General features: G+C 50.4%; 2 protein-coding genes across 4 annotated transcripts; one reads left to right on the forward strand and one right to left on the reverse strand.

The window, feature by feature from the left end:
* LOC142256828 (F-box only protein 6-like) lies at nt 1-9282 on the forward strand. 3 transcript variants are annotated; one of them, XM_075328740.1, is made up of 7 exons: nt 23-74; nt 207-362; nt 1581-1844; nt 4992-5118; nt 6076-6171; nt 6437-6572; nt 8058-9282. In XM_075328740.1, exons 3-7 carry the CDS (start codon nt 1598-1600, stop codon nt 8241-8243), a joined length of 792 nt encoding a protein of 263 aa, XP_075184855.1. In that variant the 5' UTR covers nt 23-74; nt 207-362; nt 1581-1597; the 3' UTR covers nt 8244-9282. The 3 variants fall into 3 exon arrangements, with proteins under 3 accessions (XP_075184854.1, XP_075184855.1, XP_075184856.1); XM_075328739.1 differs by lacking the exon at nt 207-362 and having other exon boundaries at nt 1-74; XM_075328741.1 differs by lacking the exon at nt 23-74 and having other exon boundaries at nt 120-362.
* MAD2L2 (mitotic arrest deficient 2 like 2) lies at nt 9234-26268 on the reverse strand. Its single transcript, XM_075328742.1, has 9 exons — nt 26165-26268; nt 24344-24391; nt 16141-16259; nt 14836-14907; nt 14645-14745; nt 13378-13472; nt 12240-12313; nt 11553-11645; nt 9234-9974 (listed from the first exon to the last, which is right to left on the reverse strand). Exons 2-9 carry the CDS (start codon nt 24381-24383, stop codon nt 9933-9935), a joined length of 636 nt encoding a protein of 211 aa, XP_075184857.1. The 5' UTR covers nt 24384-24391; nt 26165-26268; the 3' UTR covers nt 9234-9932.

Genomic DNA, 26268 nt, shown 5'->3' on the forward strand with positions numbered 1-26268 from the left:
GATGCTTTCAGCTGCGACCTGTCTCTGATGATATAACTCGGCTTTTCCAGGAAGAAGTGTGATCAGCGCAGGAGGTAACAGACCCCACAGGCAGGGAATCTGCTGCAAGAGCAGGGATGTAGCAGTGCTGGATGGGTGTTTAACTCTTTCTAGGCTGGAGGCCAATAACGTGGGTAGTTTGAGGGGCTTCACTTTCTCTTTCGCAGTGTCCTGATAATGCAGCGGACAGAACTGGGTGCGGAGAAGTTGTGGATAACCGTTCTGTATTTGTGCGCTAGAAGCTGGTGCATGTTTGCTTATAAAGGGGGTCTCTACGTCTCTGGGTGGGCGCTCACACCTGAGTTTTCAAAAAAAAAAATTGGGTGAGTGAAATCCATTTGGTATTCGATATTTCATGTGTGTGCACATTTTTTTTCTTACCTAGCATCCATATACAATGCGTTTTTTTGTTTGCTTGTTTTTTGGGGTTTTGTTTTTGTATATCCTTTATTTATAAGTTTAAAGTACAGTATACATAATAAGGTATGTATCATTGGTAATTTTCCTTAACAGATATGAAACAATATCATAACATTGTAATACAGTTTTCTTGTTTTTAAGGCTACTTTCACACTTGCGTTCAGCGGAGTCCGTCACTATGGAGAATAGTGTAGTCCGTTAACGCACTGCGCTGTTCTCCGTAGATTTGTATGGATGACGCACTGTAACACAAGTGTCAGCGTTGCATCCACTGGACGACGCAGCATCGTTATTTTGATGCTGCGCCGGGCGGGAGGAACACAGCATGTAACCTTTTTTGAGCAGCGCAATCCTTAGGATTTCACTGTGCATGCTCTCTCTGGCTCCCTGCACACGTAACCAAGGTAAATATCGGGTAACCAAGCAAAGTGCTTTGCCGATTATTTACCCTCGCTACGTGTGCAGGGAGCCCGACAGTTCCCTGCTTGGCTCTGCCCCCTCCCGAACTCCACTCCGCATGTATGTACACACATGCACACATATACACACGCATACTCACCTGTCCTCAGCGCCGTGGCCCACTCGGCTCCACCCACTCCGCACTCCGCCCCCCGCACACATTCTCGGCGGCCGAACGATCAGCTGAGCGCCTGGCCGCCGGCATGTGAGAGCTCTAAGCTGAGTGCCCGACCGCCGGCATGTGAGAGCTCTAAGCTGAGCACCCAACCGCCGGCTATTGAGAGCGATCAGCTGAGCGCCTGGCCGCCGGCTATTGAGAGCGATCAGCTGAGCGCCCGGCAGCCGGCTATTGAGAGCGATCAGCTGATTGTTCACAATAGTCTGCTGCCGGTAAAACTGTAAAGAAGGGAAAAACAAAACAAAAAACTTTCCGTTGTTTTGTACGATCCGTAGTATCCGTTCTGTCACTATATGCAATGCATCCATTGCATCCATCACACAACGCAATGCTACGGAAGCCGTCTAATGCAAGTGTGAAAGTAGCCTTAATTGCAATGCACTTGTATTTTTTATGCAGAAGTTCCATTTCCGCTCACTATATGGCGGTACTATATGGCGACACCATACATCAGATATTATATCTATAAATGTATCATTCCCAGGGTGGCGGAGGAGCAATATGGACGCCGTCCCGGAAGGAGTCCTGCTGGAAATCCTGTCCGCCGTTCCTGCGGTGGATGTGATCCGTGGCTGCCGCCCGGTCTGTGCCCTCTGGAGAGATATTATAGACTCGCCCGCTCTATGGAAGACCAAGTGTCAGCGGGATGGGTTCATATCAAAGCGCTGCAGCCGTAACCCGCCAAACTGGAGGATGTTCTACTTTCTACATCTGCGGAAGAACTTACTAAAGAACCCGATGGCTGCAGGTCAGGGGGAGATCTAATGTGGGGGGGGGTGCGCTGCATTTACCATCTGAAAGGCGTCACAACCCGGTGCGGACTGAACAGGATCCAAACTCATTTTTTTGGGATCTGGTGTCTAAAATAATTTTGGGTTCTGGGCTCGGGTCTAAATTAGTTTTGGGTTCTAGAATTGTCACCTCCCAATAGCAGAAGTGCCGCTGTATAAAGCCCGTTTCACACGTCAGTGAAAAACACAGACGTTCTTCCCTGCCGTGTAAAACACGCACGTCCCTCTGTGTTCCATGATTCACAGCACATGTGGGTTGTCCATGTGAAATCCGTGATACGTGATTGCACATGAACGTATGCTCACCTGCCCTGTTCCTGCTGTCCATGGTGCTGAACTCCTTGGCTCTGCAGCATTCACCCACCGCTCTCTGCAGCTACTTCCGGGTCGGCTCTGGCTGCATTCATGAATATTCATGAGCCGGGCAGGAAGCTGCAGAGAGCAGGGGCTTAACAGAGCGTCGCTGGAAAGGTGAGTTGAAAATGTTTATTATTTTAAATGTCCGTGTTTTTCTGGTACATGTTTCATGGATCACACCACTGCGTGGTCCGTGGGACATCAGTGATGCCAGAAAAAAACGGACAATAACGGACACGTGTGTACGCTGCACGGAGACACGGTCAGTGAGAAATCACTGATGTGTGCGCAGACCCATTCATTATAATGGGTCTGCGTATGTCAGTGATTCTGGTACGTATAAAAAAAAAGCGCATACGTACCAGAATCACTGACGTGTGAAACAGGCCTAAACGTGGTATTGTTTCCTAGAATACCCTGTTCTGGGCTCGGGTCTAAATTAGTTTGGGGTTCTAGAATTTTTGGGAAAATCTGGCACAACCCAATAGCAGAAGTGGCGCTGTATAACGGTGGTATTTTTCCTTAGAATACCCTCATTATGCGGTATATGATAGAAGTGTGCTATTTTTACTATTTCTGCAGCCACATAGACCGCACAGGAGCAGAGGTGGAGCAAATATCGATACCCCATGCCCAAATAGTATCACTGTACACTAGCAAATACCGCCATTCATTAGCCCAAATACTGCTAAACACTACCAAATGTTGCTACAGAGAATACTGACAGATGCCGAATATGAACACCGAACACTGGCAGCAGAGAGCCGAAAAAATGCCGCTCTGCATTCTCAAATATTGCCATATAGTGTATAAGTATTTGCGCCTTTCCTCTCACAGATACTGGGGAGAGGGATTATTACTATTGTCACCTATTTTGCGGTGTAAATGTGTCCCAAATGATGGCATTTTTCCTAAAAACACCCTGTTTCTGGGAAAGGTGGATGGCAACCAATATGGCCGCCGTTACAGTCTACACTGAAGCTGCCACCCATCTATACTGGATCTATCCCGCACCCCGATTTTCATATTTTTCCATTCAGGTGTGTGATATTTCTGGGTGACTGTCCCGTGGGAACTGAGGCCATGTGGGGTTTTCCTAGATTTCAGTATTTCTTGTATGTCGAGCTGTTTGTGTCAGTGGGTGATGACCGGTCAGGAAGGTGTTAATTTCCGCTCATTGTTACATGTTCCTCTTCAAGGGAAGATGTCATTAAAAAAAAAAAAATTCAATAACTGAAAAAATGTAAAGTATTAATGTTTTATTTAGATATTGTTTTTAATTTAGCAAAATATAAAAAAAAAATCTAAGTTTGATATTTTCCACTCTTAAATACTAGGGGGAGCAGCTGCTGAAATCCTTCTGTAGAGCTACTATAGAATTAGCTCACATTACTGCTGCAGTAAAAGTGGGCGGAGTCTGCTCTCCTGTGTGTGATGTCACAGCTCCGCCTCTCATTCTGGGTGTTTCTAAAAGGATGAGAGAGAATGAAGTTTAGGGCACAGTGCAGATCCATTTTGTTGGTGACTGCAAAGTGATCCTAATGTCTAAAGTATCACCGAGGAACGCTGGCATAGTGCGACACTATACTACGCCCCAATGCTTCGCTTCATTCCGCGCTTCGCAATATACTGTGCTCCGTTTACCGTGTTGAGGAGAGCCTTTCCATCAAATACTTAATTGACATAGGGGATTGTGGGAAGTGTGTCGATTTGCCTTACATAAGCCAGGTTCTCATATATAACTAAGATGGCCACTGATGACATCATAGATCTGCCCGTTGGCTAACCCATGAACTGTGCCCATTAAATGGACATATCCGAATAAGTCTACGCCCCTAGCCTATATAAGATGCACTAATAAAGCTCTCTTTCGGTGCTATTTTTGTCTGATTAAGAAGAGAGTTCACATCTGACCCTTTGTCCAGTGTAAATTCTTATAAGCATGTACTTCATCTACACCAATTAGAATCAGGCAGCAGGCAACAAGTGAACCCTGGTTAAGAGTTCACCCGAACAACCGCACTCTGCTGTATACTGTGTTCCTCAGTATACCGCGCTCTGCTATATTCCGCTGTATACTGCGCTGCTCAGTACACTGTGCTCCACTGGCGGAAGCCCGAGGTGAGCACACGACAGAGGGGGGAGGGGTGATTGGCAGCGGCGGTGAGAGCATTGGGGGCAGGGGTGAGTGGCAGTAGCGGGGGGAGGGACAGCGGAGGGTGGGAGCGAGGGTAGCGTTGGCGGCTCGGCGCCGGTACCCACACGTCTCAAATGGGTGACGGGGAAAGTGCAGCACACAGCATACACTGTGAGCTCCACAAAGATAGCTGAGATCTCCTTCCTCTGCTGTAATGTGGACAGCGCAGGGGGCACGTCCAGTTCACAGCAGGGAGCTCTCAGTGTTAAAGTATAGGGTCGCAGCACGACAACTGTCGTCTATGCACAGGGACTGCCATAAAGGAAGCGAGTAACTGTCGTTACACACAGCAAATCCAAGACGGCAGCCCCCAGTGCTTCAGTAAAACTAGAATTTTAAATAAAAACTAAACAAACAGTGATTTTAATGTTGTATTAATAATAATGGATTCCATAATCACTATTACTAATACAAAAATAAAAAAACGTGACACCCTCCCTTTAAAGTGAAACCAAAAGGAAACGATCAGGAGCTTTCACTTTCACTTATCACATGATGGATTTAAAGGGATTTTTTCATCCTTTTCTTCTTCTGTTTTGTTTTTTGGCAGAAAACTTCAGGCACTGGCACAAAGACCAAGATGGAGGAGACCAGTGGAAGGTGGAGAAGCTGCCCGGAGACCACGGCTGGCCATTCCCAGACGACAAAGTCAAGAAGTATTTTGTCACCTCTTTTGGGTGCGTGTATAGGGGTCACCATCCGGCTCCACTAATAACTGCAAATCGCATTTTTGTTTTTTATCTCCTCTTTTTTGAATTAACCTTTTTGAATTTTTGCAGCTCGTGTTCTTTTGTTCTGCCGGACAAATACTACAGTGGAACCGTGGTTTACGAGTAACCCGGTGTGCGAGTATTCGATATAGGAGCAAGGCTGGCTGTAAATTTGTAACTCTGTTTGCGAGTAATGCTTTGCTGTATGAGCAAATAGTCACCACACACACACACTTCCGGTTCCGTACCCACAAACACATTATACTCACATATCCTCCGTTCCCTCGCCGGCCTCATACCTGGTTCTTGTAGTCCTCCGGTACGTGGAATCGGTAACCGTTGTGACCGATGCAGGAGCTGCCGCTGTGCTTCCCAAAGGCAGCGCACTGACCAATGAGAGCCACTGACGTCAGCTCGCTGGCCAATCAGAGGCAAGCGGCTCATGCCTATGATGACAGCCGCTGAAGGCCTGACAGCGGAAGCCGTGGCATCGGCTGCCATGGTTACCGGCGGACTACAAGAACCAGGCCGGTGAGGAAATGGATGTTTTTTTTATATGTCTAAATTTTTAGACACATATTTATATAAAAAAAAATTTGCATTCTTGCATATTTAGTTTTTGGGATATTTATCTTATGGGTTAAATATTTTTTTTAATTTTTTTGGCTCCTTTTACTTAGGGTTTCATAGGAACCAGCAATATGGCGGTGGCCTTCAGTAAGCCACCAGTTGCCATGGCAATTAGACTCCCCACAATATCTGGGGCAATTGCAACTTCCTAGGGTCGGACAGTGGTAGCCACCATCTTTTCCTGCTATGGAACGGTCACCCAGGCTTCCTAGAGATGCGGTTTCTCTTCTTGCTCCTCCCACTTGTATATTTCTTTTTGGCTCCTCCTATTTTGTGATTTTTAATGGTTTCTAGGACGTGTTTGAAGTCGCAAACCATCGATCTGAAGAAGGAGGGCTACTCCGCAGAGTTCATGGACGTCGTTCGTCCCAATATAATCGTCAAGGACTGGTATGTGCTCACTAAATTTTCATCCTTTTTAATACAAGTAAAATATATCTTTGTACCGTGTTAGCCAGTAGAGATAAAAAAATTGTTTAAAAGAACAGAGAGTCCTCAGTGGTTGATACCACTGAGGACTCTCTGTTCTTTTAAACAATTTTTTCATCCTTTTTAAGGAATCTGTTTCCTTTCTGGTTTCTGGGAAAGCTGGGTGATGACTGATCTGGTCACCAGGACAGCAGTTTAATGAACGACTCTTGTCCGGTCACCGCAGGTACGCCGCCAGACATGACTGCGGGTGTCAGTACCAGCTTCTCGTACGACTGTTGTCACAAGACAAGACGGTGATGGAGGAGTTTCAGCCGGAACCTGTGAAGATAGAGGAGTGGAGTAATGCGGAGTGGGCCCAGGTATTTATCTGTGCACTGTCACCGGGGAGCAGTTATCCATAGTAACCAATCAGATCGCTGCTCTTATTCTCCAAACAGCCTTTGAGAAATGAGAGCTGGAATCTGATTGGTTGCTATGGGTCCCCTCTGCTCTGGTTGTTATGGAACTCCCTCGTTAGGCCCGAGCCGCGGATAATCAGATGTCATAGTGATAAGATGGCGTCCAGGGACTGATGGGACGTGTGGATGGGATGGATGAGACACGCAGAGGATGACGGGATGGATGAGACATGCAGAGGATGACGGGATGGATGAGACACGTAGAGGATGATGGGATGGATGAGACACGTAGAGGATGATGGGATGGATGAGACACGCAGAGGATGGTGGGATGGATGAGACACGCAGAGGATGATGGGATGGATGGGACACGCAGAGGATGATGGGATGGATGGGACACGCAGAGGATGATGGGATGGATGAGACACGCAGAGGATGATGGGATGGATGAGACACGTAGAGGATGATGGAATGGATGGGACACGTAGAGGATGATGGAATGGATGGGACACGTAGAGGATGATGGAATGGATGGGACACGTAGAGGATGATGGAATGGATGGGACACGTAGAGGATGAATGGGATGGATGGGACACGTAGAGGATGAATGGAATGGATGGGACACGTAGAGGATGAATGGGATGGATGGGACACGTAGAGGATGAATGGGATGGATGGGACACGTAGAGGATGAATGGGATGGATGGGACACGTAGAGGATGAATGGGATGGATGGGACACGTAGAGGATGATGGGATGGCTGGGACACGTAGAGGATGATGGGATGGATGGGACACGTAGCGGATGATGGGATGGATGGGACATGTAGAGGATGATGGGATGGATGAGACATGTAGAGGATGATGGGATGGATGGGACATGTAGCGGATGATGGGATGGATGGGACATGTAGAGGATGATGGGATGGATGAGACATGTAGAGGATGATGGGATGGATGCGACATGTAGAGGATGATGGGATGGATGGGACATGTAGAGGATGATGGGATGGATGGGACATGTAGCGGATGATGGGATGGATGGGACATGTAGAGGATGATGGGATGGATGGGACATGTAGAGGATGATGGGATGGATGGGACATGTAGAGGATGATGGGATGGATGGGACATGTAGAGGATGATGGGATGGATGGGACATGTAGCGGATGATGGGATGGATGGGACATGTAGCGGATGATGGGATGGATGGGACATGTAGCGGATGATGGGATGGATGGGACATGTAGAGGATGATGGGATGGATGGGACATGTAGAGGATGACGGGATGGATGGGACATGTAGAGGATGACGGGATGGATGGGACATGTAGAGGATGATGGGATGGATGGGACATGTAGAGGATGACGGGATGGATGGGACATGTAGAGGATGAATGGGATGGATGGGACATTACAGTTTTCTCCTCTTGTTCTTCCTCACAGATTGAACACACCTTCAGCAATTACGCTCCTGGGGTTTGCTACATATATTTTCAACATGGAGATTTTCAACAACCTTCAGTTGTGGCGTGGCGTGGCTGGTATGGTATTAGGGTGACGAACAGCAGTGTGACCATGGACCCCGGCGACCTCAGCGTGCGAGTCTGTGGCGTGGAAGCTTCATATTAACCCGATTCCACAGTATAAATGCAACCAGGATCACACTCCTGTTACTGCACCAGATCCCAAGAGGGGCCAGACATGTAGTGACTGACAGTCTGCTCTCCGGCTCTACATGTTTCTGCACTTTTTGTTGGAACAAACTTTAATCATTACCATACAACATGTGTATGTACACAGTGACTGCACCAGCAGAATAGTGAGTGCAGCTCTGGAGTATAATATAGGAGGTAACTCAGGATCAGTAATGTAATGTATGTACACAGTGACTGCACCAGCAGAATAGTGAGTGCAGCTCTGGAGTATAATACAGGAGGTAACTCAGGATCAGTAATGTAATGTATGTACACAGTGACTGCACCAGCAGAATAGTGAGTGCAGCTCTGGAGTATAATATAGGAGGTAACTCAGGATCAGTAATGTAATGTATGTACACAGTGACCGCACCAGCAGAATAGTGAGTGCAGCTCTGGAGTATAATACAGGATGTAACTCAGGATCAGTAATGTAATGTATGTACATTGTGACTGCACCAGCAGAATAGTGAGTGCAGCTCTGGAGTATAATATAGGAGGTAACTCAGGATCAGTAATGTAATGTATGTACACAGTGACCGCACCAGCAGAATAGTGAGTGCAGCTCTGGAGTATAATACAGGTCCTGTGACTTGACCCTTCCATCATTCTCTGTCTGGCAGGATGAAGCTTGGCTGTACTGTCCAGCTGTTGTTCTTGTACTTTTGCAGCTTGGTATACGATTGTCCTAATCAGCTTGTGGTGTAGATGTTGCAGTCGTCCGCAGCCTATATAGCACTTGTTATTGCGTTATTTCTTACTCCTGCATTCATCATTAATACAAGTCTACGTGACTCTTCAGATTTTGTGTTATACCATGCCTGATGAAGAGACCTGAGTAGTCTCGAAAGCTTGCAATTATTACCATCTTTTCAGTTAGCCATTAAAAGGTATCAACCACTGAGGACTCTCTGTTCTTTTAAACAATTTTTTTTTTAATACAAGTCTATAACCCAAATCAGCAATTACAGAAATTTGCAAAAAGAAATTAATTCTTACAATAAAATTCTGCTTTAGAGATTTATTTTTTTTTAAATAAAATTGGCAATAATATAATTCCCTATTATGAGTGGTAAATACACAGAATACAGCTGCCATATAACGGCTACAAACAGAGCGTTGCTGGAGGCATTTTATTGCCAACATTTATATTCTGTACATTTTATATCAGAATATTGGTTCCAAGAAATGAACTATCCACACAATACAAAGTATCAAGGAGATGTGTATGTATAATAAGGAGACAGATCCGGAGGCTTCATCCTGCAGAGTCTGCACAGACATACCGACCAGCACAGGGGGGTGCAATATTGTGTTAAGGGGCGGAGCTTCAGATACCCCCACCTGGTTAAGGAGGAGCCATAGAGGAGGCGGAGCTTCAGATCCCCACCTGGTCAGGGAGGAGCCACAGAAGGGATGGACCTTCACATTCCTCAACAGGGAAAAGCCATACAGGAGGCAGAGTTTCAGATACCTCCACCTGGACAGGGAGGAGCCACAGATGGGGTGGAGCTTCACATTCCTCAACAGGGAGGAGCCACAGAGGGGGTGGAGCTTCAGATACCTCCCCCTGGTCAGGTCATGAGTCCACAGCACTGGTGTAGATTTTGTCTCTGCCGGGGGTTCATGTGCTTTTTTGGGCTCTCTCTTCTACATACAGCTGCATCTAAAACAAAGAGCATCCATTGTTACAGCTAATGTGATTAACAGCTTTTCTGCAATCAGAGGCAGTTGTACCATGAGAGCCTGTAGATAACAGCGGTGGAGCATTTAATAAATATTTTGCATCAGGTTTGTATTTTGGTTTTTACCTTTCTACAAAGCAATTATTTTATTAGAACATTTAATGGCATTAATTTTTTTTCCTTTTACCATTCACCACTAGGGGGAGCAGCAGCTGTAGAGTTTTGTACATTACCAGCTCCCCCTAGTGGTGACACAATGAATTCTCCGTAACGAAGCAGGGTCGGCTCATGGCTTCCCCCACACAGCTCTACCCCTTAGTTAGGAGAATTGTAAAGGCTGGTTCTTTAGGAACATGTTGCCTAAACATTAAGATTTTAAAAGCTTTTCCTTCCCATCAGTAGTAATAGGTGTAAGGGGAGAGGACGGCGCCCTGCACTGACTGCAATGTAAAGTCTTTCCCTTCTTACCCAAGTACAGCTCGGGATTATCAGGCAAAGTGTTAAAGGAATTGTCCATGATCTGATTTTTCTTTTCCAGTATGCTGGAGCTCCGCATTTACTTTCTTGCCCCTCATCATGTGCAGTTTATCCATGTAACTGCTATGTCAATCACTGGGCTCTGCAGTCCAGCGCTGTAAATGGCGCCCGTCAGTGTGCCTTTATATACTGAACAGTTACTTCCCGTTCATTGTATAGCGCCAACACATTCCGCAGCGCTGTCAGGAAACGTTCATGTACTAGTGTGGAAAAATCTCAGAAGCCGTCAAGATGTGTGTGCAGAGCCGGAGGCTGCAGTGTGTATCGTTACAGACAGCAAAAAGGCAGCAGTTTTACATCGCCAGGCCAAAAACTAATACTTTAGCAGGATGCAGCTAAGCCCCCATTAAGTGGAGGTATCTCAGGTGCAGAAGGAGCAAATCACACACACACACCTCCAAAACATGGAGGGGGCGATTGCTGGATGATAAAACTGCACACTGATTGCTTGCATAGAGCGCTGTTCACACATGCAGATAACAGTCACAAGCCCGCAGCCTATTAGATGACGCCCATACTATTAGATCAGGTGGGCTGCCAAGCCATACTCCATCTGTGCACTATACAGGGACAGGAACTCTAATATGCAAGGCCCAACAGAAAGGGGCCTGGCTGTATCCTGTTTGTTAGGCCTTGCATATTAGCGTTCCTGTCCCTGTATGGTGCATAGATGGAGTATGGCTTGGCAGCCTGCCTGATCTAATAGTATGGGCGTCATCTAATAGGCTGCAGGCTTGTGGCTGTGCACCTGCATGTGTGAACAGCGCTCTATGCAAGCAATCAGTGTGCAGTTTTATCATCCAGCATTCGCCCCCTCCATGTTTTGGAGGTGTGTGTGTGATTTGCCTCTCCTGCACCTGAGATGCCTCCACTTAGTGGGGGTTTAGCTGCATCCTGCTGGAGTACTAGTTTTTGGCCTGGGCGGCGTACACACTACTGCCTTTTTTGCTGTAGGTAAATGCTTCATTTTTGGATACTATTTATGCCTCTTTATGTTGCTATTTTTATGTGGAGTTACAGACCTTTAATATGTCGGAGGTCATCGTCTTGAGAGGGATGAGGCGCGGCTCCTGCATGTGCACGTCCTGCTCATCAGCGAGAATCCAGGGGAAATCCTGGGGAGGAAGGAAGCAAAACACAGCAGCCATGACACTCGTCATCTCACGCCTTGCTTGGAGCACGGTGTCCACCAGGTGGCGCCTTTGTCTGTCATGCTGAGGCAAGATGATCAGCCGGGCGCACGCTTGTCATTTTCTTGGTCATTCACTATGGGACTAGTTACATCCCAAATCAGCAGAATTACAGGGACTCTTGGTCCCAGAGTAAAAGGATTTACTGCCCTGTAAAGTGTTGGTGTAATGCTTACAGATGAGGTCAGAATCACATTTCCAAAACTGAGGAATCCAGAGTAAATTTGCTGAAAATCGATTTCCAGGAAAAAGCCAGCGGCCGCGTCACTGATCTGTGGCTGCCGGATGGGAGCAGAAAAGCCTAAAACCCGACAACCTCCGCGGCTCTTCTGTTCATCAGCCACCAGACAAGGCAGAAGAGAAGCCGCAGGCGCCGTCCGGTAAGAGGCGGTTACAGGGATCGGGTCTGGTCCAGCAGCCACAGATCACTGACGCTGGACCAGATCCCGGGAACCGATCTGCACAAACTCTGATCCTGAGAAATGAAACCTTCTGGAGCTTACGCCATCGCTGCGTTACCTTTATAACCTGGATCTTCTCCATGTTCCTTGTAGCCACTTCTCTTGTGTGAACCAGTAACGTAAAGGTGCAGCCTGAAAAAGGCAACAAAGCGAGAGAGCGCAGAATTATACAAAAGGACGAGCGCGCAGAAAGGCAACAAAAGGAGAGCGCATAAGAGCAACAAAGAATGAGCATGCAGAAGGGCAACAAAGGGAGAGAGCGCAGAAGGGCAACAAAGGGAGAGAGCGCAGAAGGGCAACAAAGGGAGAGAAGAGCGCAGAAGGGCAACAAAGGGAGAGAGCGCAGAAGGGCAACAAAGGGAGAGAGCGCAGAAGGGCAACAAAGAGCGAGCGCACAGAAGGGCAACAAAGAGCGATCGCGCAGAAGGGCAACAAAGGGAGAGCGTGCAGAAGGGCATCAAAGAACGAGCGCGCAGAAGGGCAACAAAGGACGAGCGCGCAGAAGGGCAACAAAGGACGAGCGCGCAGAAGGGCGAGAGCGCAGAAGGGCAACAAAGGACGAGCGCGCAGAAGGGCAACAAAGAGAGCGCACAGAAGGGCAACAAAGAGAGCGCAGAAGGGCAACAAAGAGAGAGCGCGCAGAAGGGCAACAAAGAGAGCGCGCAGAAGGGCAACAAAGAGAGAGCGCGCAGAAGGGCAACAAAGAGAGAGCGCGCAGAAGGGCAACAAAGAGAGAGCGCGCAGAAGGGCAACAAATGGCGAGAGCGCGCAGAAGGGCAACAAATGGCGAGAGCGCAGAATTTATACAAAGGATGAGCATGCAGAAGGCAACAAAGGATAAGGCCAAAATAAGCTACAAGAAAGCAGAGGAGCAATCTGCATCATAGCAGATTAACCCCTTCTTGCCGCAGTTATTTTTCACTTTGCAATCTCATTTTATGATTCATCTAAGAGCCATAACTTTTTTTTTCCAGAGATAATCTGCAGTAACAAATAACACTGATAATTTTACTAAATAATTTACTGAAAATTGGATAAAAAAAAAGTTCATCCATTTTTTTAAATCAGATATCCTGCGAATACACCATAAATCACGGAACTCAGAATAACCCCTTTAAGAGGCTGCTAATAAATGTTGCAGGTTCTCACACGTGACCCCAGCTGGGCACCACTATGGTCTAGAGGACGGGCAGTACCTGGCGGGTTGTTGTCCAGGACGGCATCGCAGACGCTGATCTTGAGAATGAACGCCCGCAGTAACTGCTCCACATGAGACAGCAGCGAGTCCGAGCTGTGAGGACATAAGAAGGAAAGTCTGAGCATCCCTGACTGCAGAAGACGACGGCCGGGGCTGCACAGCGACATCAAGCTCCTACTGTCACACAGACGGGTCATCGAATGATTCCCTATGATATCACATTGTGATCTTGTGCTACACAGACTCCAGTGTTTCCACAAGTGCTGGGTTTACAGTCACGGGTTGGGACTTGGAAGCTCTGTGTGACTCGTCTGCAATTTGGCTTTTTTTTTTCTAATGCAAATTAGTAGAAAATCGGCAAGTCACAGACAAGCTGCAAAAGTGTTTATCACAGATGGTTAAAGAAATCCAGTGGAACCTTGGTTAACGAGAACAATCCCTTCTGGGAGTGGCTTGTTAACAGTTACTCGTCTAGCAAAGCAAGATTTCCCATAGGAAATAATGCAATGCTGACAATTCCTTCCACAACTTGTTATATGTCCCATCCTGGTCCCCTATAGTGCCATTCTACACACGTAAAAACACTCACGCACAAACACACACACATTATGCTCACCTTACCTTCCGTTCCATCGGCAGTCTCCTGGTTCTTGTAGTTCGCTGGTACATGATGTGTATCGAGTAACCATCGCAACCGATTCCGGAACTTCCGCTGACGTCAAAAGGTATGAGCCGCTTGCCTCTGATTGGTCAGCGCGCTGCCTTTGAGTAGCGGCTGACAGCGAAAGTTCCTCCCTCATCACGATGGTTACCCGATACACATCCTGTACCGGCGAACTACAAGAACCATGAGGCCGACGATGGGACGAAAGGTAAGGTGAACATAATGTGTGTGTGTTTGTGCGAACTGCAAGAGCGGGTTAGAGCGCGGTGGATGTACGGGACCGGAAGTGTGTGCGGTATTTTGCTCGTACGGCAAAGCTTGCTCGTAAAGTGAGTTACAAAGTTACAGCAATCTTTGCTCGTACAGCGAAATACGCGCTAACCAAGGTTCCACTGTAAATCAATGACAAAGCTTCCCCTGTACTTTGCAATGATCTATATGGACAGCACACGGATGGTGTGTGTGTTTTTCACAGACCCATAGACTTGTACGGGCCCTTGTCATTCGCACTGACATGTGAAGATGACCATAGGCTATAATGGGTACGTGTGGTATCACACAGACGGAGGCCTGACAGGCGGACCCCGCTCTGCTGCATTACCTGATGGACAGCAGGGGGGGCTGCGCGATCTCAAACACGAATCTCTCCACCGGGTGGTGCTCTTTATCCAGGATCACCACCACCACCTTCTCCACGTCATTCTGCAACCGGACAGGAAACCCCGGGGTTAGAGGACGGAGGACAGATTGTGACCACAAACCTCCCCGGACCAGGAGACCGCCCGTCCTCACCTTCTCTATGAGCGGCTTCACGCAGTGCAGGGTGTCCTGGATGTAGCGGTTCAGTTCGGGGTGACAGGACATCTGCATGTGGGAAATAGGAGACACCGCTAGATACATTTCATATTAGTCTCTGCTTTTGGTTTATAGTCGTTTTATGGCCGATTTAATGAAGCTCTGCATGACCTGTGCTGCTCTACAGCAGCTTTTATATAAGGGAGACAAGGAGCAACAGTGTGAGATCCTGAGGAGTCACGAGTCTGCCCTGCACCCCAAGAGATGATGTACTTAAAGGGAACCCGTCACCGGGGGCATGACAAGTCCTACGTCATCCACACTCGGCAGCATTGAGGTCCTCAGCAGGGCAGATCAAAGTGTTATAGTGCGCCTGCGCAGGACCGGCGAGTGTGGATGACATAAGGACGCGTCATGCACCCAGGCTTCAGAAGGAGGACAAAGATGGCCGAAAGGGTAGGCGCCGATACCGGAGAATGGAGACACCCATCCGACTGTTTAGGTGAGTATGGTAAAGTGATTTTTATGTTCTACCCAGTGGCCTGGCCTCTTTTATACAGCGTGTTAGAATGCTGTATATAAGAGCCCACTGGTGGTGGCCGCAGCTTATAGGCCCCAAATCTGGTGACAGGTTCCCTTTAAGCTTGAGGAGTCTCAGTTTGTAGCTATGGTCTAAATTAGAAGGGCAGCAGTGTAAAGCATGAGGGAGGAAGATAGAAGCGGCCAAGGCCTTTATAGAGATCTCTACTGAAGGAAGCAACATTTCTCAAGGGGGGACACACAGGACTCACAGGTTCTCTCTCAGTAGTGGGGGGGCAGAACTCGCATGTTCTCTCTCCGTAGCGGGGGGCACCGACTCGCAGGTTCTCTCTCCGTAGCGGGGGGCACCGACTCGCAGGTTCTCTTTATCAGGGGGGGACAGGTCTTGCAGGTTCTATCACTAAGAAAATGGGGGCAGGACTTACAGGTTCTCTCTAAGAGTAGGGGGGCAGGACTCGCTGTCCCTCACTAAGTCCTATGACATACGCACCTATGTATAAGGAGCGACATCCAATCAAAAAGCAGATGACAATTCCCCCTTACGGCAGAACACACATCAAGTTGTCCAATCCCCAAATGAGCTGCGTTCAGTGCAGCGAGGATTACAATGTTTCTGTGACCTCGGAACTTATGACCCCCAATACTTATTAGAAATCAATCTAATTTAAAGCACAATCTATATAATGGCAGGAGGAAGGACGGGGGAGGGGATGAGCGCGAAGCAAAATGTACAGCCCCCGGTGACCCCCGAGGAGCGGCTACCTGCACTGGGACATTGTACTTCTTCCTCTTCTGGAAGATCCCGATGGGATAGACTTCTCTGACGTACAGGATCAGATGGACGGCCACCTCCAGAAACTCGCACAATATGTCCGCCACCACTGCGGAGAACAGCAATGAGAGGGTCAATGTTTACCATTACCCCCAAAATGTACCCCTATATGTTCCAACCAAAAACATTCTCTAAAAACTTTCTATATTTAAAGAAGGGAATTTTGTTTACTTACCGTAAATTCCTTTTCTTCTAGCTCCAATTGGGAGACCCAGACAATTGGGTGTATAGCTATTGCCTCCGGAGGCCACACAAAGTATTACACTTAAAAGTGTAAGGCCCCTCCCCTTCTGGCTATACACCCCCAGTGGGATCACTGGCTCACCAGTTTTAGTGCCAAAGCAAGAAGGAGGAAAGCCAATAACTGGTTTAAAGACCAATTCAATCCGAGGAAACATCGGAGAACCATACCACATGAACAACATGTGTACCCGAAAAAACAGAAAAACCCCGAGAAAACAGGGCGGGTGCTGGGTCTCCCAATTGGAGCTAGAAGAAAAGGAATTTACGGTAAGTAAACAAAATTCCCTTCTTCTTTTTCGCTCCTAATTGGGAGACCCAGACAATTGGGACGTCCAAAAGCAGTCCCTGGGTGGGTAAAAGAATACCTCGTGATAGGGCCGTCAAACAGCCCTTTCCTACAGGTGGGCAATCGCCGCCTGAAGGACTTATCTACCTAGGCTGGCGTCTGCCGAAGCGTAGGTATGCACCTGAAAATGCTTGGTAAAAGTATGCAGACTCAATCAGGTAGGTGCCTGACACACCTGCTGAGCCGTAGCCTGGTGCCGTAATGCCCAGGATGCACCCACGGCTCTGGTAGAATGGGCCTTCAGCCTTGAGAGAACCAGAAGCCCAGTAGAACTGTAGGTTTCAAGAATTGGTTCCTCGATCCCCCGAGCCAGGGTGGATTCAGAAGCTTGCGACTGTTTACGCCGACCAGCGACAAGGACAAAGAGTGCATCCGGGTGGCGCAGGAGCGCCATGCGGGAAGTAGAACCTGAGTGCTCTCACCAGAACCAACAGATGCAAATCCTTCTGAAATTGATGGACTGGACGAGGACACAAAGAAGGTGAGGTGATATCCTGATTGATATGAAAGTGGGATACCACCTTAGGGAGAAATTCCGGAATCGGACGCAGAACTACCCTGTCCTGGTGAAGGACCAGGAAGGGAGATTTGTATGAGAGCGTTGCTAGCTCGGAAACTCTCCTAAGAGACGAGACCGTTACTAGAAGGCCACTTCCCGAGAAAAGCGGGAAGGGAGACCTCTTTCAAAGGCTCGAAAGGCGGCATCTGGAGAGCAATTAGAACCTTGTTCAGATCCCAGGGCTCTAACGGCCGCTTGTACGGAGTGCTGAGACGACAAACTTCCCGTAGGAACGTGCGTACCTGAGGAAGTCGTTTCTGAAAAAATACAGATAGCGCTGAGACTTGTCCCTAAAGGGAACTGAGCGACAACCCTTTTTCCAACCTAGATTGCAGGAAGGAAGGAAACATAGACGATGCAACCGGCCAGGGAGAAACACCCTGCGCCGAGCACCGAGATAAGAATATCTTCCACGTCCTGTGGTCAATCTTGGCGGACGTTGGTATGCTAGCCTGTCTCATGGTGGCAACCACGTCCTGAGGTAATCCTGACGACACTAGGTTCCAGGACTCAATGCCACACCATCAGGTTGAGGGCCGTAGAATTCAAATGGAAGAATGGCCCTTGAGACAGCCAGTCTGATTGGTCTGGTAGTGCCCCCGGTTAGCCTACCGTGAGGCACCACAGAACCGGGAACCACAACATCCTCGGCCAATCTGTAGCGACGAGGATGGCGCGGCCGCAGTCGGTCCTGATCTAGCGCAGCACTCTGGGCAACAATGCCAGAGGTGGCACATAAGGTAGCTGGAACTGCGACCAATGCTGAACTAAGGCGTCTGCCGCCAGAGCTCGATGATTGTGAAACCGTGCCATGAAGCTGGCACATTGTTGTTGTGCCGTGACGCCATTAGATCGACGTCCGGCCTCTGTCAGCGGCGCCAGATCTCCTGAAACCCGTCCGGGTGAAGAGACCATACCCTTTCGGCCACACCCCGGCGACTTAGGAAGTCAGCTTCCTAGTTTTCCACGCCTGGGATGTGAACTGTGGATATGGTGGATGCCGTGCCTTCCACCCACATCAGAACCTGCCGGACTTCCTGGAAGGCTTGCCGGTTGCGCGTTCTTCCTTGGTGGTTGATGTATGCCACCGCTGTGGAGTTGTCCGACTGAAGTCGGATTTGCTTGCTGTCCAGCTGCTGTTGGAAGGTTTGTAGGGCAAGATACACTGCTCTGTGTTCAAGAACATTGATCTGAAGGGTGGACTCTTGCTGAGTCCACGTACCCTGAGCGCTGTGGTGGAGAAAAACTGCTCCCCACCCTGATAGACTCGCGTCTGTCGTAACTATCGCCCAGGATGGGGATAGGAAGGACCTTCTTTTTGACCATGAGGTGGGAAGAAGCCACCACCGTAGAGATTCCTTGGCCGCCTGAGAAAGAAAGACGACTCTGTTGAGGGAGGTCGACTCCCCGTCCCATTGGCGGAGAATGTCACATTGTAGTGGACGCAGATGAAACTGCGCGAAAAGAACTGCCTCCATTGCTACCATCTTACGTAGGAAGTGCATGAGGCGTCTCAATGTGTGCGACTGGTTCTTAAAGAAGAGATTGCAGCCCGTAGTGAATGCTGTTTGTCTAGCGGAAGCTTCACTATCGCTGAGAGAGTATGAAACTCCATGCCTAGATATGTTAGCGATAGGGTCGGGGTCGGATCTGACTTCAAAAAGTTGATGATCCACCCAAAACTCTAGAGAGTCTCCAGCGCAACGTTCGGGCAGTGTCGGCATGTTTCCTAAGAGAGTGCCTTGACAAGTAGATCGTCTAAATATGGGATCACAGAGTGACCCTGAGAGTGCAGGACTGTGACTACTGCTGCCCTGACCTTGGCGAAGACCAGTGGGACTGTCGCTAGCCGGAAGGTAGAGCTACGAACAGAAGGTGTTCGTCTGCTATAACGAAGCGTAGAAACGCTAGTGCTCTGGATCAATCGGCACGTGTGGATAAGCATCCTTGATGCCTAATGATGCTAGGAAATCTCCTTGGGACATTGAGGCGATGACATGGCGGATGGATTCCATCCGGAACCGCCTGGTGTCCACGAGCTTGCTGAGCAGTTTTAGATCCAGAACGGGACGGAACGGCCCGTTCTTATAGGCACCGCAAATAATTTGGGGTAAAAACCGTGACCTTGTTCCTGAAGAGGAACGGGGGTCATCACTCTTTCTGCCTATAGAGTGCACCCTGTTTGCAGAAGAGCAGCGGCTCGGCCGGGAGGTGGAGAAGTTCTGAAGAATCGAGTTGGAGGACGAGAAGTGAGCTCTATCCTGTACCCGTGAGACAGAATGTCTCACACCCAACGGTCATTGACCTATGGCAGCTAAATATCGCCAAGGCGGGTGAGCCTGCTACCGACCGAGGATGCGGAGAGAGGAGGCCGCAAGTCATGAGGAAGCCGCCTTGGAAGCGGGTTTTCAGACTGTCTCTTTTTTGGGCGTGACTGAGCCCGCCAAGAATCTGAGCTCCTCTGATCCTTTTGAGTCCACATTGGACGAGGAAAAATGGGACCTGCCCGAGCCTCGAAAAGACCGAAACCACGACTGCCTCCTGCTCTGTTGGGGTTTGTTGTGTCCGGGCTGAGGAAAGGATGAATCCTTACCCCTGGACTGTTTAATGGTTACATCCAAACGCTCACCAAACAGTCGGTCAGCAGAAAAAGGCAACTGGTTAAGCAACCTTTTTTGGAAGCAGAATCTGCCTTCCATTCACTTAACGAGCAGACCAGGCTCTGCTTAAAAACACGGAGCAGCGGAGGCTACTGCCGTACGGTTCGCAGAGTCTAGGGCAACCTGAATCGCGTAAGAAACAAATGCAGACATTTGAGAGGTTAAGGATGCCACCTGCGGCACAGATGTACGTGTAACCGTGTCAATCTGTGTAAGACAAGCTGAAATAGCTTGGAGTGCCCCAAGGGTGAGAATGCTGGGGCCAACGGTGCGCCGACAGTCTCATAGATGGATTTAGACCAGAGATCCATCTGTCTGTCAGTGGCATCTTTAAGTGCAGCTCCATCTCCCACTGCAACTATGGATCTAGCTACAAGCCTGGAGATTGGAGGATGCCGCTTGGGACACTGGGTCCAGTCCTTGACCACGTCAGGGGGCAGGGATAACGTGTATCCTAAGCCGTTTGGAGAAGCGCATATCTGGATAAGTGTGGTGTTCCTGGACTGCCTCTCTGAAGGCAGAGTGGTCCAGAAAAATACGTGAAGCTGACTCCTCCACTGGAGGAGCTGGGTGAGAAATAACCAACATTCTATTGATGGACGCTATAAGATTATTCACTATGGCGTCACCATTAGGTGTATCCAGATTGAGAGCGGTCTCAGGATCAGAATCCTGAGCCGCTACTTCCGCCTCATTACACAGAGAGTCCTTCTGCTAGGACCCTGATGAAACCGAGGGCCGCTCATAGTGAGCCCGCTTAGGCTGTCTGGGACTGACGTCTGTGCAGAGCCGTGACTCTGGGATGCGTGTGACATTCCCGGAGCTGTTAGTTGTTCACACTATGGGGGGCCATGGATCAATGATTCAACAGTGCCCATGTTGTGAGAGACATGTCCGGACTGCTAGGCTTCTAGTATCATAGCCATAGTCTCAGAAAATCTGTCAGTAAATACTGCAGACACCGTCCTCATCCTCTGGCCATTAGCAGAGACTCCGGCTGAGTTAGACATAATGGGGGTCTATGTAACCTGCCGGCCGTATAGCCGTACAAGCTGTACCGGCTGCATAGAAAAACATGTGGTTCTGCACCTTTGTTTTACACAGAGAATATGCTGATAACTCCTCCGCACAATCCAGGAGGGTATATACAACGTGCGACCAAACAGTGCAATGTATATAGTACAAGCATATCTATAAGTGCACTTCTGCACTAGTGGGGTTAGCACCACAGGTGCTGCTTAACGCCTGTTGCAGCGATTGTGTGACTATCAGAATGCCAGGGTCTTCCACACTTGTCTCTGTATCGTACAGAAACTGACACTAATGGCTGCCGGCGTCCTGTGAAGAGAAGGAAGCCGTGGGCGTGCCTGAGAAAGTGCGGGAATCCGGTTTCACAGTGCACACAGTGAGAGGGGTGGAGTATGCAAAACATACTCCAGCTCTCAGCGCTGCTGTGCTATGCAGCGTCACGCCCCTACCCTGACTGTCAGGCCTGTGGGCGGTAACGAAGGGAGACTAGGCCCAGAAGCCGGGGACTCGAGTTAATAAGCGCGGCCGGCATATCAGTGCTGGCCGGCGCGGAAGTCCCCGGCGCACCACAAATCCCAGCGGCGCCTTAAATAAAAGTGGCAGCGGCGGTTAGCGCAGTAGTCACCCAATACACTAACACACCCAGCAACGCTGTGGTGTGCGATGGCACTAGTGCGGACAGCGCCGCTGTCCCTGGCGCACTAACACACCCAGCAGTGCTGCCGTGTGTCTGCGCGGTCCCCACAGGGACACAGAGTACCTCCATGTAGCAGGGCCATGTCCCTGAAGATACTCCGCTCCATGTCCAGCAGATACCAGGGGCTGTGGATGGAGCACGGTCTCAGTGCCTGGAGACCGATAGAATCCCACTTCACCCAGAGCCCTGTAAAAAGGGATGGGGAAGGAAACAGCATGTGGGCTCCAGCCTCCGTACCCGCAATGGGTACCTCAACCTTAACAAACACCTCCGACATGAAGTGGGGTGAGAAGGGAGCATGCTGGGAGCCCTGTATGGGCCCTCTTTTCTTCCATCCGACATAGTCAGCAGCTGCTGCTGACTAAACAGTGGAGCTATGCGTGGATGTGTTGCCTCCTTCGCACAAAGCACAAAACTGGTGAGCCAGTGATCCCACTGGGGGTGTATAGCCAGAAGGGGAGGGGCCTTACACTTTTAAGTGTAATACTTTGTGTGGCCTCCGGAGGCAATAGCTATACACCCAATTGTCTGGGTCTCCCAATTAGGAGCGAAAAAGAAATTTAAATATAGAAAGATTTTAGAGGAATTTTTTACTTGTAACATATTTACCCTCCATAGAATATAAACAGGTTGGTCCTTTAAAATATTTACCCCTCGCCCGGAGGATGAAGACTTAGTGATTTCATTTCCGCCATCACGGACCCTTTATAAGACGTTCTTACAATGGGAGTACGTTATGGCATATAATGATCCCTGGGGCCCCACCAAGCCCGATAATGGAGGGGCCACAAAGCTGCATCCCTCGCAGTCTCCTCTGCACCGGGCGGTCCCGGCCACATGTCAGAGCGCAGCTCCTCACCACCGAACGCAACCGGTGCCGCTTCTGGCCGGGGCAAGCTGTGCAGAGTTAGGCCATGTGCCCACGGGAGAAAATAACTGCGGATATTGCTGCAGATTTTCTAGATTTTCCGGATAAATCCGCGGAGTTTCCGAAAGTACAGACGCTCCCCATGTTATTCTATGGGATTTGGGGAGTGCTGTATCAATGCTGCGGTATTTGCGGCTGTGGATTTCCCACAGCCGCACGTAACTGCATGTCGATCATCCATGTGGAATTATCTGCGGAATTCCCGCTCATCACTATGGAGATACAGGGCGGGGATTCCGCACTGATTCCGCAGGTTTACCGCAAGAACTCCACATAAATACCGCAGCAATGGATAGCTGCGGATTCCGGGGAGCTGCTGCGTGAACCTGCGGAAATACCTGCAGAAAAGTCCGCAGGTACGATCCTCCAGTGGGCACAGGGCCTCAAGGCTCAGGATCAGTGGAGGTCCCCGAGGAGTATCCGATCCTCGCAATCCTCACTTTCTGAGGGGAGGGAGGGGGGTACCCCAACACAGCATGCAGCAATGCGTCCTGTAGGTGTATGGAGCAGGAGCAGAGAACATTCCAAACTGCAGACACGGACGCCATGTTATACATCCAGCAGTGGCCGGGGCTGATCTCTGCTGTCTAACCATGGAGCTGCCGGTGCCACATGTCAGCACGACTGTGGGAACCCTGCGATGGGACACCGCTGCACTGAAGTATATAGCACAAGCCAGAACCTGGTGAGCGGGGTCTGCTCTGTGTCTGATGTCTCCTCTCCTCCCCTTCAGGGTGTTTGCAAAAGGATAAGAGAATGAAGTTTAGGATCACAGTGTGGCGCCATTACTGGTGACTGCAAAGTGATACTGACAAGTGAACAGTAGAGGACGGCTGGACGCACAATTAGCTGGCGCTGCTCCCTATATCATATGCTGGGGTTAGATACGCAGAATGTATCACATGCTACGATTAGATACAACGTGCATAATGCATGTAATGTGTGACTCCGTCCATTTCTATGGGGCAGCAGAGTCGTGTGACAACGCTCCATTCACTTCTATGGGAGCAGTAGTGTAATATGACCTCCGCTATTTTTTGTTTTATTTTCAATAGGGGGGGTTTGAACTTTGTGGGCTTTAAAAAAAAAAACAACAAAAACTTAAAATATCACTTGTGCTGTACAGAGCAGGGTATCAGCGTCGCGCCATACAGCAAAAATCTCTGGTCCATCTGCGCCTGTGAGAGGCAGATGAAGGCTGATCAGATCAGGCGACATGTGCAGGGAAAGATGTGTGCTCAGCGCGTGAGCCCGCACCAAAGGGAAGGAGACAACGTATGTAGTACCAGAACATCACAGGTCGTGAAGAGGTTAAAGAACATATGATCGTTGTCTCTGTAAAAGAATCTCCCCACAAAGAGAACAAAGGGCAAGCTCCTATACATCTGTCAACGGGAAAATAAAAGTTCTCTGTAGAAAGTAAAGGAAAAACAAACACCCGGTCCTGAAGGGTTAAAAGGGATGATCTGCCCCTGTCCTATAACTGAGGGCACATTCAGGGCTCATGCTCATGGGGCGAGGCCGGGAGGACTCTAGAGGCCGACCACAGGAAGGGCATGGAAGAAAATCAGAGGCGACACCAAATCCAACCTCCCGCACAGCACAGACCTGCCCCGCACCTACCCCGCCCCGCACCTACCCCGCCCCGCACCTACCCCGCCCCGCACCTACCCTGCCCGAAGTTCAGGTCCTGCCGCGTGATCGTCGTCATTGTGCCATCTATGGAATGAAGAGGACACGAGTTACACAGGAGCACCGCCTGTCAGTGAGATGGGGAACAGAACCGAGAGAGAGCGGGGGGGGGACAGAGAACCGAGAAAGAGAGCCGAGAGAGAGCGGGGGTGGACAGAGAGCCGAGAGAGAGCGGGGGTGGACAGAGAGCCGAGAGAGAGCGGGGGTGGACAGAGAGCCGAGAGAGAGCGGGGGTGGACAGAGAGCCGAGAGAGAGCGGGGGTGGACAGAGAGCCGAGAGAGAGCGGGGGGGACAGAGAGCCGAGAGAGAGAGCGGGGGTGGACAGAGAGCCGAGAGCGAGCGGGGGGATAGAGAGCCGAGAGAGAGCGGGGGGGACAGAGAGCCGAGAGAGCGAGCGGGGGGATAGAGAGCCGAGAGACAGAGCGAGGGACAGAGAGCCGAGAGACAGAGCGGGGGACAGAGAGCCGAGAGAGAGAGCGGGGGTGGACAGAGAGCCGAGAGAGCGAGCGGGGGGATAGAGAGCCGAGAGACAGAGCGAGGGACAGAGAGCCGAGAGACAGAGCGGGGGACAGAGAGCCGAGAGAGAGAGCGGGGGTGGACAGAGAGCCGAGAGAGCGAGCGGGGGGATAGAGAGCCGAGAGACAGAGCGGGGGACAGAGAGCCGAGAGAGCGAGCGGGGGGATAGAGAGCCGAGAGACAGAGCGGGGGACAGAGAGCCGAGAGACAGAGCGGGGGACAGAGAGCCGAGAGAGAGAGCGGGGGTGGACAGAGAGCCGAGAGAGAGAGCGGGGGTGGACAGAGAGCCGAGAGAGAGAGCGGGGGTGGACAGAGAGCCGAGAGAGAGAGCGGGGGGGATAGAGATCCGAGAGAGCGGGGGGACACAGAATAGAGAGAGGAGGCACAGAACAGAGGAGAGGGGGGGCACAGAACAGAGAGAGGAGGCACAGAACAGAGAATAGAGGAGAGGGGGGGCACGGAATAGAGGGAGGGGGGGGCACGGAACAGAGGGAGGGGGGGCACGGAACAGAGGGAGGGGGGGGCACGGAACAGAGGGAGGGGGGGGCACGGAACAGAGGGAGGGGGGGCACGGAACAGAGGGAGGGGGGGGGCACGGAACAGAGGGAGGGGGGGGCACGGAACAGAGGGAGGGGGGGGCACGGAACAGAGGGAGGGGGGGGCACGGAACAGAGGGAGGGGGGGGCACGGAACAGAGGGAGGGGGGGGCACGGAACAGAGGGAGGGGGGGGGCACGGAACAGAGGGAGGGGGGGGCACGGAACAGAGGGAGGGGGGGGCACGGAACAGAGAGAGGGGGGGGCACGGAACAGAGAGAGGGGGGGGCACGGAACAGAGAGAGGGGGGGCACGGAACAGAGAGAGGGGGGGCACGGAACAGAGAAAGGGGGGGCACGGAACAGAGAAAGGGGGGGCACGGAACAGAGAGAGGGGGGGCACGGAACAGAGAGAGGGGGGGCACAGAACAGAGAGAGAGGGGGCACAGAACAGAGAGAGGGGGGGCACGGAACAGAGGGGGGGGCACAGAACAGAGAGAGGGGGGCCACAGAACAGAGAGAGGGGGGCCACAGAACAGAGAGAGGGGGGCCACAGAACAGAGAGAGGGGGGCCACAGAACAGAGAGAGGGGGGCCACAGAACAGAGAGAGGGGGGGAGAGGGCACAGAACCGAGGGACAGAGAGCGGGGCGGGAGTACAGAGACCAGGAAGGGGGAGGTGAATAAGCAGCCCCGGTACGGGGGTCTCATATGGCGTCTTTCCCCTGTATGTCACCCCTGTATACTGACCTGTGTCCCCCGTCTACTCCTGCCGCTCTACACAGACCTGGTCGCACCGCTGATGACGTCACGCCCTCGGTGTGGGCCTCCTTCTCCCTCAGGTCCTAGCGCCG

The sequence above is a fragment of the Anomaloglossus baeobatrachus genome, chromosome 11 (genome assembly GCF_048569485.1).
Source record: "Anomaloglossus baeobatrachus isolate aAnoBae1 chromosome 11, aAnoBae1.hap1, whole genome shotgun sequence".
Lineage (NCBI taxonomy): Eukaryota > Metazoa > Chordata > Amphibia > Anura > Aromobatidae > Anomaloglossus > Anomaloglossus baeobatrachus.

Coding starts and splice junctions, on each gene's coding strand:
- LOC142256828 (XM_075328739.1), top strand. CDS start 1,598: ATGGACGCCGTCCCGGAAGGAGTCCTGCTGGAAATCCTGTCCGCCGTT. Junction 6,172..6,436: donor AATATAATCGTCAAGGACTG/GTATGTGCTCAC, acceptor CGGTCACCGCAG/GTACGCCGCCAGACATGACT. Junction 6,573..8,057: donor GTAATGCGGAGTGGGCCCAG/GTATTTATCTGT, acceptor TCTTCCTCACAG/ATTGAACACACCTTCAGCAA.
- MAD2L2 (XM_075328742.1), bottom strand. CDS start 24,383: ATGACGACGATCACGCGGCAGGACCTGAACTTCGGGCAGG. Junction 14,908..16,140: donor AGTACAATGTCCCAGTGCAG/GTAGCCGCTCCT, acceptor TCCCACATGCAG/ATGTCCTGTCACCCCGAACT. Junction 9,975..11,552: donor TGACCTCCGACATATTAAAG/GTCTGTAACTCC, acceptor TCTTTGTTTTAG/ATGCAGCTGTATGTAGAAGA.